The 16,540-nt window shown below is 25.2% G+C and overlaps 1 protein-coding gene across 1 annotated transcript; it reads left to right on the forward strand.

Annotated features, from left to right (window-relative positions):
* Nucleotides 1-8,006: 8,006 nt before the first annotated feature.
* Nucleotides 8,007-15,271, forward strand: LOC119615469 (protein Aster-A-like). The gene is made up of 5 exons (XM_037971474.1): nt 8,007-8,753; nt 12,882-13,249; nt 13,497-13,600; nt 14,096-15,034; nt 15,135-15,271. Exons 1-5 carry the CDS (start codon nt 8,341-8,343, stop codon nt 15,261-15,263), a joined length of 1,953 nt encoding a protein of 650 aa, XP_037827402.1. The 5' UTR covers nt 8,007-8,340; the 3' UTR covers nt 15,264-15,271.
* The last annotated feature ends 1,269 nt before the right edge of the window (nt 15,272-16,540 follow it).

Below are 16,540 nucleotides of genomic sequence, written 5' to 3' on the forward strand. Positions count from 1 at the left end.
TAATTTCCTTCATAAAACCTAAATTAAAACACGTTATTAGGGACCCATACACTTATCTGAATGATAAAGAAAATAATCATTCTGTTTATCATTAACAAATTTGTTTTCAAATTTTTATAGTTTTCTTTATGAATGAATATTAAACTAAAGGATTTATCAAATTATCAGGTTTTTAGGAAAATCTTTTTATGGTTAAATATAAATCTCTCTCGTTGATAATGTGAATTGGAGGTTTAAGCAGTATAACTGGAAATTTCTTTTTAGTAGGTGAGATGATATTTTCAGCTTAATAGTTAAGGAAATAAATCTTTAAATAAAAAGTTAAAAGCTGGAAACTTAAAATGTAGATAATTATGATGATAAATATCTTAAAAGATGAAAAATATGGAGCAAAATTATAAAACTGTTACATAGAGAGTTATACCTAAAATAAAATTAAGAATTTCTTTAATAATTTATAAAATTCTCTGTTGTTTTAAGGATTTTTAGACAAATTTTCTTTAAATGTTTATATTTCCTTTAAAAAATCCCTTCGCCGTTTTAATCTCCATTATGCAGCATCACTTTTTACGATCATTTTTAATATGGCAACCCCATGCAGCAACTCTCTCAATAAGCAGTATTGTCATACCAGCGTTAAATGTAAGGAAAATAAAGAAATATGAACTATTTTCATAATTTTACAAATTTTCAAAGAAAAGCTTAAGTTTTATTAAAATTTTATTATATTTTTAATAAAAATTAGTGAAGTAAAGACTTTTTATATAAAATTCTTTGTTCTAGATGTCTTTGTTTTAGAAAAACTTTGAAAATTTATTTGTAAAAGTGATTAATTTTCTATTTATTCAAGATTAGTTACATTTTATATAATAATTTTATTATTTGTCAAAGTAAATAAAGCATTAAACAACCTTATTACCTTAGGGAGTCAAGTGGTAGTTTATAAATTTATACTTTAATAAAAAGTATTATAAAAAGCGGCAATAAATTCTAACAAAAATGACTCATTGCTATATTTATTGTTATGGCAGGACTTATAACACTTTAAATGATTAATAGGTTTCAAAAAAAAAAAAAAAGTTTAATAAATGAACCCAACACGCAAGTTATATGGTCATTATTTAAACATATTGGTTTTTTATCAAACTAGATGAATTAAAAGTTTCTTTTTTATAAAAAATTTTCAATATTTTATTAATTAAAATTTAGATTAATTTGTTTGTAAAATTTTATTATATTGAAACTTGAGTTTTATTTCAATGCAGTTTAATTATAAAACAATTGTTTTAAATTGTTTATTTTCTTTTATTTATTTAAAAATGTTATTTTTGTCTTACAAAATTAATGTAGTTTAAATAAAATGCTACGCGTGCTTGTGAAATCAAAATTTGTTTAAATAGCCTGCAAATAATAAATATTTAAACAAGTGTTTTTTGTAAAATTTAAACACATGTTTCAAATATTTACTTCAAATACTTAAATAAGACCCATTTTAAAACTTAAATGTTGAATGAAATGTATTTAAACTACAAAACCCATTAATTATGTTATGTAATTGTGCAAAAATGTATTAAAAAAAACGCCGAAATAACCACACTGCACAGCTGTGAAGGTAATATAAAAAGAGGGCTTAGCAAGTTGACGGGTAATAGATAGATAGATAAATAGATAGATAGATAGATAGATAGATAGATAGATAGATAGATAGATAGATAGATAGCTAGATAGATAGATAGATAGATAGATAGATAGATAGATAGATAGATAGATAGATAGATAGATAGATAGATAGATAGATAGATAGATAGATAGATAGATAGATAGATAGATAGATAGATAGATAGATAGATAGATAGATAGATAGATAGATAGATAGATAGATAGATAGATAGATAGATAAACAGACAGACAGATAGATCGATAGACAGATAGATAGATCGATAGACAGATAGATCGATAGATAGATAGATAGATAGATAGATAGATAGATAGATAGATAGATAGATAGATTAGATAGATAGATAGATCGATATAGATAGATAGATGATAGATAGATAGATAGATAGATAGATAGATAGATAGATAGATAGATCGATAGATAGATAGATAGATAGATAGATAGATAGATAGATAGATAGATAGATAGATAGATAGATAGATAGATAGATAGATAGATAGATAGATAGATAGATAGATAGATAGATAGATAGATATAGATAGATAGATAGATAGATAGATAGATAGATAGATAGATAGATAGATAGATAGATAGATAGATAGATAGATATAGATAGATAGATAGATAGATAGATAGATAGATAGATAGATAGATAGATAGATAGATAGATAGATAGAGATAGATAGATAGATAGATAGATAGATAGATAGATAGATAGATAGATAGATAGATAGATAGATAGATAGATTAGATAATAGATAGATAGATAGATAGATAGATGATAGATAGATAGATAGATAGATAGATAGAGATAGATAGATAGATAGATAGATTAGATAGATAGATAGATAGCTAGATAGATAGAAGATAGATAGGTAGGTAGTTAGATAATAGATAGATAGATAGATAGATAGATAGATAGATAGATAGATAGATAGATAGATAGATAGATAGATAGATAGATAGATAGATAGATAGATAGATAGATAGATAGATAGATAGATAGATAGATAGATAGATAGATAGATAGATAGATAGATAGATAGATAGATGATAGATAGATAGATAGATAGATAGATAGATAGATAGATAGATAGATAGATAGATAGATAGATAGATAGATAGATAGATAGATAGATAGATAGATAGATAGATAGATAGATAGATAGATAGATAGATAGATAGATAGATAGATAGATAGATAGATAGAGATAGTAGGTAGGTAGGTAGGTAGGTAGATAAATAGATAGATAGATAGATAGAGATAGATAGATAGATAGATAGATAGATAGATAGATAGATAGATAGATAGATAGATAGATAGATAGATAGATAGATAGATAGATAGATAGATATATAGATAGATAGATAGTAGATAGATAGATAGATAGATAGATAGATAGATAGATAGATAGATAGATAGATAGATAGATAGATAGATAGATAGATAGATAGATAGATAGATAGATAGATAGATAGATAGATAGATAGATAGATAGATAGATAGATAGATAGATAGATAGATAGATAGATAGATAGATGATGATAGATATAGATAGATAGATAGATAGATAGATAGATAGGTAGGTAGGTAGGTAGGTAGGTAGATAAATAGATAGATAGATAGATAGATAGATAGATAGATAGATAGATAGATAGATAGATAGATAGATAGATAGATAGATAGATAGATAGATAGATAGATAGATAGATAGATATGATAGATAGATAGATAGATAGATAGATAGATCGATAGATAGATAGATAGATAGATAGATAGTAGATAGATAGATAGATATAGATAGATAGATAGATAGATAGATAGATAGATAGATAGATAGATAGATAGATAGATAGATAGATAGATAGATAGATAGATAGATAGATAGATAGATAGATAGATAGATAGATAGATAGATAGATAGATAGATAGATAGATAGATAGATAGATAGATGATAGATAGATAGATAGATAGATAGATAGATAGATAGATAGATAGATAGATAGATAGATAGATAGATAGATAGATAGATAGATAGATAGATAGATAGATGATAGATAGATAGATAGATAGATAGATAGATAGATGGATAGTTCAAGTAGTAACTAAGCAAATATTATGTTGCCCGAGGAAATGTTTTGTTAAAGACAAGAAGCAGGAAAATAAATAAAGCTGCCAGATTCATGTAAACCCTAGAGAAAAACAGCTGTTAAGCTAATTTAAACGATTTTCACCAAAAGACTTTTCATTTTGAATGAATTATTACAGATTTATAATAATACATATGTCACCACGAAATCTAAAAGTTTTAAACAAAAACAATGAGTTCATTTTGAACTTAAGGAAAATTTCAACAAATTTATTTTTCTGTTTGAGAGTAATTGATGTTTTATTTTATTATTTTAATTTTAAATAAAATTGTCTATAAATTTCTTTATTTTTCACAAAATTCTAAATTCATTCATGTTTTCAAATCACATTTTGCTAATTTTACCCTCTTTTTTTTGCTAATCTTTACTGATTATCATGTTATGTTGTATTAAAAGCCAAATAACTGATAATGTTTTCTATATATATAGATATTTTATGACATTTCACAATATTGTTATAAAATTGACAGATTTTTTTTTAACAAAGAAACACCTGTTCTTTTAGGCTTAAAAAACAAGACATTTTCTTTATATAATTCGACACAGTTTCTATAATTTTTTGCCATATTTTTTTTAAACAATAAATTATATTTAAAATGTTAAAGGGTCTACTCTACATTAAGTAGGTTTTTTTAAATATAATTATGTATGTTTAAATGATAAGCTAAAAACGGCCTTTTGGAAAAACACCAGGTGTGCGAAAATAAAAATTTCATATGCTGTTTTTTTGCTTTCAATATTATCTTTAGTTTTTTTTTCTGCTACTATATTATTTTTTAAGAATTATTGTTTTTAATGCGTTTTTTTACCCCCTAACAACTGGCTTCAACACACATTAAAAATTTAGTTAGGGAATAGGAAAACCTCAAGAGATTTTTTATATATATTTTAATAACTTAAAACCTAAAAAATCAATATATCGATTAAGGAATATATAGACAGTAATTAAGACTAAAGAATTTTTTTTGCTTTAGCCATAAAATCTAGAGAGAAAACGCAAAATAGAAACAAATTTCAAAATTTTTATACGAAAACACTTTATTTGAATAAAAGTTTTAAAAATTTGCTGAAATATTTTTAAAATTTTCCAATTTGGAATAAGAACTTAATTTTATTTTTAAAAAATTCTCTATATAATATTTTTTGTTAAGAAAATTAACTATATAAAAGTTTTTCTTTAAAAAATTACAGTATAACAGTTTTTTTCCAAAAAAAAAAAATCTTTGTATAACAGTTTTTTAAGAAAGTTTCATTCCATAAATTAACAGTATAACAGTTTTTCAAAGAAAATATAACAGTTTTTTCTAAAGAAAACTGTTTGTTCTTAAAAAAATCTCATAATAACAGTTTTTTAAAGAAAATTTTAAACCAAAAATTAACAGTATAACAGTTTTTGAAAGAAAATAAAAAAGTTTTTTACTAAAAAATCTCAATATAATAGTTTTTTTAAAGAAAAATCACAATATAACAGTTTTATTTAAGAATATACTCAGTATAACAGCTTTCACTTCGAAAATTTCTAAGTATAACAGGTTTTTCTAAAGAAAATTCTCTATATAACAGTTTCTTTCTTCAAAAAAATCAAAGTATAATAGTTTTTCTGTAGAGCATTTTCAATATTAGTTTTTTCTTTAAAAAAAATCACAGTATAACAGTTTTTTAAAAAGAAGATTCACATTATAAATTCTTTCTCCAAAAAATTCATGACCTAACAGTTTTTCTCTAAAAATTCTCAGTATAATAATATTTGTAAAGAAAATTTACTTTACAACAGTTTTTCTTAAAAAAAAAATTCATAGTACAACAGATTATACTACAGGAAGTTATCAGTTTTCCAAAGAGAATTCTCAGTATAACAGTTTTTTTCTTTAAATGAATCATAGTATAAAAGTTTTTCAACATTATATAAAGTTTTTCCACATCATTATAACATTTTTTTCTTACAAAAATTAACAGTATAACAGTTTTTCTCCCAAAAAGATTCTCAGTATAACAAATTTTTTGCAGAAAACTATCAGTATAACAGTTTTTTCTGTACAGGAATTCACAGTATAACAGTTTTTCTCAAAAACATTCTCAGTATAATAGATTTTTTGCAGAAAACCATCAGTATAACAGTTTTTTTCTTTAAAAGAATCGCAGTATAATAGTTCTTCTATATAAAATTTTCAATATAACAGTTTTTTATTTTAAAAATCACAGTATAACAGTTTTTTCCCAAAAAAAGATGCTCAGTATAACAGTTTTTTTCTATAAAAAATCACAGTTTAACAGTTTTTCTACAAAAAATTCTGAATATAACGGGTTTTTCTTAAAAAATCACAGTATAACAGTTTTTTCTCAAAAGAATCTCAGTATAAACATTTTTTTCAGAAAACTATCAATATACCAGTTTTTTATTTAAAATAATCACAGTATAACAGTTTTTCAACTAAAAAAATTTCAATATAAATGTTTTTTCTCTATAAAAATTCACAGTATAATAGTTTTTTTCTCAAGAAGATTTTACTGAAAACTGTCGTAAAACAGTATTTCTATAAAAATTCAATATAACAGTTTTTTCTTTAAAAAAAATCGCAGTATAACAGTTTTTTCTAAAAAATACTCAGTATAACAGTTTTTCCTGTTTAGTATAACAGTTTCTCTTTCATAGTATAACAGTTTTTCTTTAGAAAATGCATAGTATAACAGTTTTCTTTATGGAAGATTCTCAGTATAATAGATTTTTCTTAACAAAATAATATTATAACAGTTTTCTTACAAAAACTTTACAGTATAACAGTTTTTTCTATAGAAAATTCTATGAATAACACATTTTTCAATAGAATATTTTTGATATAACAGTTTTTCTTTAGTAAAGTTACAAAGTTATACTGATAGTAATACAGCATTTCTTATGAAAAATTCTTAATATAACAGTTTTTCTTATGGAAAATTCCCAGTATAACAGTTTTTTATATAGAAAATTCTAAGTATAACAATTTTTTATAGAAAAATCTCAGTATCAGACCATTTCTCGATAGAATATACTTGGTATAACAGTTTTACTTTAGTAAATTATCAGTACAACAGCTTTTCTTATGAGAAAATCTTAGTATAACAGTTTTTCTTATGGAAAATTTTCAGTGTAACAGTTTTTTCTATGGAAAATTCATAGTTTAATAGTTTTTCTCCAGTAATTTATCAGTATAACAGTATTCTTGTAATTAAACATACCATTATAACACTTTTTCTATAAAAATGTTTCAGTATAACAGTTTTTTTATTAAAAATTCTCTGTATAACAGTTTTTTCTTTAGGAAACTTCTTGTGTAATAGTTTTTTTATGAAAACTTTTGTTTGGAATCTCCTTGTTGCTCCCCCTTTTTAAGGGGTTAATCTATAAAAAACCTTTTAGTAAAATTTATTTGATTTGTTGTTTTTCTCTCAATTCTCACGTATGCACATTTTTTTCTATATTATTTTTATTTTACTTGTATTTATTTATGTCCACCACCCCCCTCTCTCCCGCCCCTAAGCTCTCCTGTTATTATTTACTTTTTCCACCGTAAATTTTGTGTTGTTTTTGCGCCTTCTCCACAAAAGCCAAAAAATGGTTTGTGATAAGGCGACTGATAACAAAACAAAATACTAATAATAATAATAATAAAAACACAAAAACAATAACAACAAATTCAAACTAAACAACAGGAATCCATTGTTTGCAGTAAAAACAAAAACAATTGTATTATTATTACAAATTAAAGGCAGGGATGGGCATCACTTTTGCCACTGATTGTTGTGGCAACCTCTTGTATCCTTTTACAGCATAAGGCAACTCTTCTGTTTGTTTTAAATGTTGTCATTAGTGTTGCAAACTTTAAATAATCTTTCACAATTTTTAAAAGAAAAACTGTTAAATTTGTTGTAATTTAAAAGGAAAGTTTGTAAAATCAGTACAAATTTAACATTTAAAGAATAATTTTGATATTTTTTAAAGAAATTTTATAAAAATAAGAGTTTATTAGGGAGACATTAGTATAAGAAAACTCTGTTGTAAAATTTTAAAAAAGTTTATTACTGAAAGTTGGTTTACATGCAATTTTCCATCTCTGTTTATAATATAATAAACACAAACAATTGAAGAAGCTTAACTGAGATACGTCGGCAGAAAAAAGGCCAACGCTGACGCTGCTTTTAATATTAAAAACAAAATTTAGTTGGCGAGTAACTAGCATTTAAAACGGTTTACTGATATTAATAATAACAGATTAATAAACTAAAACGAAAATATTCCAAAACAAAAGGAAAATTTATAAAAACGAAAAATTGTTAACCAATAAAATGAAAGCTCATATGAAAATTTGATATTTCCCCCTAAAAAAACTAAATATTTTTGCAATAAATAAGAAAATCTAACAATTTACTAAATTATTTAACTTATAAAAGTTGTTTAAAAACAGTGGGTGTGTATCGACAGTCATTATTTAATTCGCGAGTGTGTTTACCTAACATTTATTGATATGTCAAAATGGTTTATGATACTTTGACAACTTTAGTGGAAAGTGCTAAAAGTGTTTTTCAACCACGCAATGAAAACGATATAGCTTCTTTTGAAAATTTAATTTTTAATAATTATATCACTGATATGGAAATGGATGAAGAAGATGAAGATGTTGTAATCGAAGAACAACAGGATCGTGTGGATGTTAAGTTAGATTTATCTGCCATAAGTAACAATTTTCAAAATTATAACAGACATAATATTAGTGAATTGTCTTTAAATGGACCAGATAATCAAAGTAATAAATCGAACAATTCTAAACCGAATAGTCGTCGTTCGAGTGCTGAAAAGAAATATCATCGTATTTCTATGATAGAATTATCACCCGTACACAATGAGGAGTGTAAACGTTCAAATTTACACCGATTTAGTTCTATGCAGTAAGTAGAGATTGAAAATAGTCAATACAAATCAATTTAGTTTACTTTGATTAAAAGAGTGCGATCACATTTTATCCTAACGGTTTATAGAAAGAGTTGCAAAAAAGGAATAACAATTAGCAGTGTTGCCACTTATTAAATATGCTCTGTAGCAAGTCAGTTTGCATTTAATCAATGTCAGAGATGGAAAAAGTAGAGCTTAAAGTGAAAATAAAGCGGCCAGACTATGTTTAAAAGCTGAAGCTGAATGTTTGTCGAAAAAAGGGACATTTCACAAATTTTAAAATAAAAGTTTTATTTTCGTCATAAAAAACTTTTATACAGAGATTTTTCTATGGGAAAAAATTGCTATACAGAGATTTTCTTTAGAGAACAGAGTTATAATCAGAAATTTCTAAAACTTTTATACTGATTTCTATAGAAAAAAATGGTTTACAGTAAATTTTTATAAAAACTGTTTTCTCTAGGAAAATATGTTATACATACAGTTTTCTTTATAAAAAACTGTTATACAGGGATTTTTTAAAAAAAAATCTGTTATACTTCGGATTTTTTTAGAAAAAAATGTTATATTGAGAATTTTCTTTATAAAAATCCTTTATACAAAGTTTTCTCTGGAAAAAACTGTTATACTGAGAATTTTTTTAAAACAACTGTTATACAGACAATTTTCTTTAGAAAAAAAATACTGAGATTTTTTAAAGAAAATCTTTTATACAGAGTTTTTTTTTAGAAAAAACTGTTATACTGTATTTTTTTTAACAAACTGTTACACAGTGAATTTTCTTTAAAAAAAACTGTAAAGAGAATTTTCTTTCGAAAAATCTGTTATATCAGAGTTTTCTTTCGAAAAAACATCTGTTATGCAGAATTTTTTTTAAAAATCACTATATAACAGTTTTTTTGCTTTATAAAAATCTTTTATACAATGTTATCACTGGGAAAAAAAACTGTTATACTGAGAATTTTCCTTAGAACAACTGTTATACTAAGAATTTTCTGTAGATAAAACAGTTTATACTGAGAATTTTATTTATAAAATTTTTTTATACAGTTTTTCTAGAAAAAAAAACTGTTATACTGGAAATTAATCTCTAGAGAAAACTGTTATACATATAATTTTATTTAGAAACAACTCTTATACTGAAATTTTTCTTTAAAAGAAACTGTTTATACAAAGAATTTTCTTTATAAAATCTTTTATACAAAGTTATCTCTAGAAAAAACTTTTATACTGAGAATTTTCTTTAGAACAAACTATTATACTAAGAATTTCTGAAAAAACTGTTATATTGAGCATTTTATTTTTAAAATTTTGTATACAGAGTATTTTCTGGGAAGAAACTTTTATACTGAGATTTTTCTCTAAAAAAACTGTTATATAGAGAATTTTATGTAGAAACAACTCTTATACTGAGATTTTTCTTTAAAAACTGTTATACAGAGAGTTTTATTTAGAAAAAACTGTTATACAAAGAGTTTTCTTTAGAAATACCTGTAATACTGAGATTTTTCTTTAGAAAAAACTGTTATACAGAAAATTTTCTCTAGGTAAAACTGTTATACTGAGATTTTTTCTGAAAAAAAAACCTATTAAACAGAAAATTTTCTTTTGAAAAACTCTTATGCTGAGAATTTTCTTGTTTCAGTTCAACTGAACTGTTATACTGAACTGTTTTCTTTAGAAAAAACTGTTATATCGAGATTTTTCAGATCATTTATGCTGAAGTAAACAGTTTAATATAAATTTTTCTGTAGAAAAATTTTTATTTTTATAGAAAAGAAAACTGCGTTCAATATCGATTTGCCATAAAGATATCGTTCGATTTTAAATGACGTAATTTCAACCCCGTTCTGTTTTCATCGTCTTTTTATAATTATTATGTTAGTAACAGTTTTAAACACCCTTTAGAAACACACATCATATGACCAATATAATTAAATTTTTATTTAATTGCTTGCATTTACAAAATTTATCAATTTTTTTTTTATATTGAAACAATAAAATTACTTTTTAATTATCTAGCAATTTTTAACACATTATCTCTTTTTACATCTATTCGACGGAAAAAATCATAAATTTTATTACAAATTAACTAAAGTTAAAGATAATGTTTAAAGAAAATGATTAAAATTCAAAATAAAGTAAATTTAATACAGAATTTAAAGGAAAAAAGCCATTAAAACTAAAACGTTTGTAAATTCTAACAAATTTTAGTGATTTTCAACTTTAACACAATAGGCATTACTGTATTGTAACAAATTTCCTTTTCAACTAAGTGGCAACTTTGAAATCCTGTTAATCGCTTTCACAGGGTATTTACAGCAGTGATGCCAACTATGTTTGATTGAAAAAGCAGTTTATGTTGATAGTTTGTTTAAAATATGAAGTGATTTTGAAAATTGAGACTAAAAACTGCAATTTTTAATAATTTTTAGGATTGTTTACTTTAATAATCATTGGTTTTCAAGTATTTTTCTTTTCAACTTAGTTTTTCAAATAAATGGATTTATTAGCTTTTTGTTCCTCGTAAATTAGCAAAACTAAAAGAACTAATTTACAAAAGTTGTAAATTTTTTATTAGCTGTTTTGTTTATTGGAATATATAGAGATAAGATACCAAATTTTACAAGCAATAAATAAATATTAATAATAATATTTATTGGAAAGGAAATGTGTAAAATAGACACGTTTATTATTAATGAAATAAATGCGTATTAAAACAAAATTCTAGGAAAAATTACAAATTAAAAAGAAAATTTTTAATTTTAGTAAAAAATTCTAGGAAATTTAAAAATTTTTTGTATAAATAAAAATATTTTTAAATAAAATAATAAATTTATTTTGTTTTAATAAATTTTTTTTCTTTATACCAAATCCTACTTTATTTTATCTAAAAAGACAAGCACGCCATAATTTTTTAAGCTTTTATCAATTGTTTAACAACTTAAACGCCAAAATTACTGATAAGATTTTTAAAAATATTATAAATTTTATAAACAAAATTTTATACTCCATGCGGTATTTAAACAATTATTTACAATTTGCTAAAAAAAAATACTATAAATATGTATTTTTTTTATTTATAGAAAATTTGTTAAAAAAAAACACGTGCTTTGCTTACTTGGTTTGCCAAAAATGTTTATTTTATAACTTTGTTTACTTTGAAATTGTTCTAAAGTTTTCCTTTTTTGTTAATTGTTTTATTTGTATCACGTTTTTTATGATTTTCTTGCCATTTCTAACAAATTAAGTCATATTTTTTACTAAGTCTTAAAATTTAGGTTTATTAACTAATTTAACGTATTATTAGTTTATTTATGTCATTAATAGTGTTATCTTTCTTTCTGACCATATTTTTTAGGTCTACTTGAGTTTTTATTCTGATAATATGAGTCATATGAGTTTAATAATTCTAAAATATTGATTAACAAATTTTTCTCTGGTCACAGGTGTTAATGACTTGCTAAAGTTTTACATTATTTTTAAATGATTATAACAATAACTCTTTAAAACATTATTAAAAACCTTTAGTTTTCTAATAATTTCTAAAAAAATTAATAGTTTTCTTTAAATTAAAGACTTATTTACTTTCTTTATAAACAAATAGTTGAAAATATTCTTAATATAAAATTTAAATTATTAAATTTTGTCATATTTTACTATTTTTCTACAAAAATTTACTTATTTTAAACATTTAGTACATTTTACAGCTTTTTCTAATATAACACAGTTGTCATCACTGCTGTAAATGACTACTGAGAGCGAGTGACAGGATTAAAGTGAAATTCAGTTTATTTTGAGGTTGCCACGTGTATAAAAGGGTATTTTAGTTTGTTTTAATGTTGCCATCTTGATTTCAGTAAAAAACCGTTAAAATTCAATCAAATTTGCTATTTGTTAGTATTAAACTCAAGTTTTAAACACTTTTTGCATAAAATGAAGAAATTTAGTTAATTTTAAACAAAATTATGGAATTTATGGTAATTATAATCTGAAATAAATAATAAAAATCTTAAAAATTATGGTGATAAATAGCATTTCCATTAAATTTAAAAATGTTTAATAAATTTTTATATATTATCAAATTTCTTCTTATTAAAAATTCATCTTTTTCCTCTTTCCAGATCCCTCAAACATAGTCCCACCTCACTAACTCCCCTACCCTCGCTAAATACCTCGGGGAGTTTGCGCAGCATTAGCCCTTCACGTCGCAGCGCCAGTAGTAGCAACAGCAGCAGCACGGCCAAGCATGAGCAATCAACAACAGCAGCAGCTGCCGCCGCCGCTGCTGCTGCCAATGCTACTACCTCAAATGGTTCCACCGTCACGATGACAACATCAACAACAACATCGACAGCAACACCAGCTTCGGCAACAACTGCAACAACGCCCCCTGAAAAAGAGAAGAAACGCAAAGAGATATCTAGCTCGCGTGTAAAAAAGTTCCATAGACATTTTGCTCAGGTGTCGAAAGATGAGAAATTAATAAACTGTAAGTGGAGAATTTTTATAAAGAATACTTCAGACTAAACAATAGACTAGACTTTTTTTAGACTTTAAACTATATTATAGTCCAGATTATTAACTAGACTATAGACTAGACTTTTGTCCAGACTATAGACAAGACTTATTGTCCAAACTAAAGACTAGACTATAGTCCACACTATTGGCAAGACTATTGACTTGGCTATAGACTATTGATCACTAATTTGTATGACAAATTTTGCTCTTTGTTTTAGATTTTTCCTGTGCTCTAGTCAGTGATATTTTACTGCAAGGACATCTTTATATAACAGATCAACATTTTGCATTTTACTCAAATGTTTTTGGTTATGTTACTAAGGTATGATCATTCATTATGTTATAAAAAATAAGTTAAAACTTTTTTTGTTTAAAATTTCAAATAAATCCTCTAGTTTCCTTTTAAATCTCAATTTGCTTCATGTTTTTCGCTTAATATTTGAGAAAATACGATCCTTTTTATATCTGACGGTATTTTTTCTCTCCGTGTATGGTCTTCTTTGATTTAACATTGTTGCCTTAAATCGAAATATGGCAACGATGAAAATAACGTTACTTTTTGTTGAGAAAAATTTTTTTGCTCTTTTTGATGTTTTCTTGAAAGCATTAGAGTTGCCAGACAGATTTATTTAGTTTAAGAGGAATTTAAAGCAAAAATGGGCCAAATTAAATAAATTTATTGCTTCCATTACATTTTTCAAAGAAGTTTTATAAGAAATTATTAAAATGAAAAAGTAATAACACAAAATTATATACATTTTCTCTAAATTGCTTGAAACTTTTATAAATTTTAATTTCTTCTAACTCTCTCCCACAGGTTGTTATACCCACTTCCTCCGTTACAAAAATCTCCAAAGAGAAAACCGCTAAAATCATACCAAATGCTGTGGGCGTGGCCACCGCTGATGAACGTCATGTGTTTGGCAGTTTCATAAGTCGCGAGGCGGCCTTCCGTCTCATGTGCAGTGTTTGTCCGCCTTTGGGTGTACCCGAGATATTACCCAAAGATCCGGCCAGCATTGAAATCTCCGAAGAATACTCAATTGAAGATGATAGCAGCTGTTCGATAAGTGGCAATGAAAGTCCCGCCCAAATAACAGAACTACAACAGGCCAATGGTGGCGGTAAACTGCTACAAACTAACGAGACAACTAGTCAAACGTTACTGCGGCGTTCAGTAGCCAGTTCGAATTTAAGTATTGCCGATTTAACTAGACACTCAGACATTCCTATAAATGCCAAATCTACGCTAACAGCAAATACAGCTTCCACCAGATGCTCGGCCCCACCTGCCACGGGAGAACATTATAACAATACCTCTAATGGTGGTGGTGCTGTTAATTTAATTGGTCTCAAATCTGTTTTACAACAACAACAACCCGCCCTTAAACCTACACCCGATGGTGGTGAGGTTTATACTAATACTAATAAACTAACTATTATAGCAGGCTGTGCTTCCTCGACCACATCGGCCACTTCCACGCCCACACCCTCTACATCTTCATCGCCCACAACGGTAATGACCTCATCCGTCTTATCGCCAGCGGGTACTAAAGCTAAGCGCGTTTTAAATACATTCACTAGTGTTAGTCAGAAGCTATTGAAACATTTTAAATTTCCCACTGAAATACATGTGGTTTACTTGGGCGTTTTGCTCACTTTACTATTAGCATTATTTTCCATATTCCTATTATATCGGATATTAGATATAGAAGCTAAAACTAGCGGTTATCGATCTCCTGTAGAATTTAATTGGGTAAGTTGTTCAATTTCTTAAAAATTCTTAAAATTTTCTTTAAATTAATTAGAATTTTTGTAAATTAATTATTTCTTGTTTTCTTTTAACTTTTTTTTAGCGTTCTGGCAATGATGATGATATATTTACCGAAGCTTTACGCTTTCAAAAGCAATTACAACTTAAAAGTACTGAAGAAGCTCAGAATATACTTAAAACGAATTTAGAACAAATTGCTAAGGTAAGCTGAATTAGAAATTTTATAAAAAACCTATTTTAAACAAAATTTGTTTATAGAAAATATTTTAATCTTTAATATTTTCTATAACAATTAATATATTTTAACAATTTGTTTAATATTTTTTCACAAATATTTAGCTTTTGTTATATTTTGCTAACAAATCTTATCTGTTTTTATTTAACAAGTTGTTTTTTGACATTTAAATGGGGATTAAGGCATTATTTATATTAGAAATACATAATAATATTTGTTTAACTTATCAGTCAATATTTTTAGCTGACAATAGCAAAATGTTATTGTTTTATTAGATTATTATGACAGGTCAAGTGATTTCTTATATATTCTAGTTTTTTTCTTTAGATCCCCTTTCCCGGCTCTGTTTCTTTGTTACTATAAAATTTGCAACATTTTTATTAAATTTTTATTTTGAATTCTTTTAAATTTCCATTTTCTCGTTATTTGCCCTTTTTTTAAGAGAAACACAAAATCTCAGTATGGCAGCTCTATGGATAATGTCCTGTTATTTATTGAGAGTATTTTGTTGTCTGGCAGCTTTCTTTGCTAGTTCTCTCTTTCGCTTTAACGGTATTTAACAGTGTTGCTACATTAGCGTTATTTTATCTGATAACTAAAGTTGTCAAATTTGCTGTGTTGCAGTGCAACGTTTTCTATTTAGAGTAAAATCATTAAAAATCGATATTTAAGTTTAAAATATGTAATCTTTAGGCGGAAAAAGCTTGTATTATAGATTTTACACCAGAGTTTTATTAAATAAAGTAAAAAACTTAGATTTTTATAAGAAAAGCAAAAGAAAATATAGTATTTTATTAGGTTTTTTATACAAAATTTGCCAGATCTGACAGCATTGTAAGATCAACAAGCGTTTATACATAGCTTTAGTTCTTTTACTATTTTTTTTTATTAAATAAACTAAAGAAAATAGATTTTTAAGATAAATTAAGAGAATTTTTTAGAAAATATTGTCTTTAATAGAGTTTTATTGAAAATTTTGAGTTTATTTAGCTATTTAAAGAAAATTTCTTATTTTTTTAAGAAATTTTGCTTTCAATTATAAAAATCTTAACTCACGTGATAATTGTTGAAGAAACTCTTCAAAATTTTTAAATAAACACTTAAATTCAATTGCAATTACAGTGGACGTCCAATAGTACGTATACTCTTTATTACGAATATCCAATAATACGAATGGCAAAATTGTTGCATTGTCTACTCTATAGTACGAATAAAGTCACAATTTTTCTGTTCGATAGTACGAATAACGCATT

This window comes from Lucilia sericata, unplaced genomic scaffold (assembly GCF_015586225.1).
Source record: "Lucilia sericata isolate MDLA Ls3-8-SP2 unplaced genomic scaffold, ASM1558622v1 Contig005290F_arrow, whole genome shotgun sequence".
NCBI lineage: Eukaryota > Metazoa > Arthropoda > Insecta > Diptera > Calliphoridae > Lucilia > Lucilia sericata.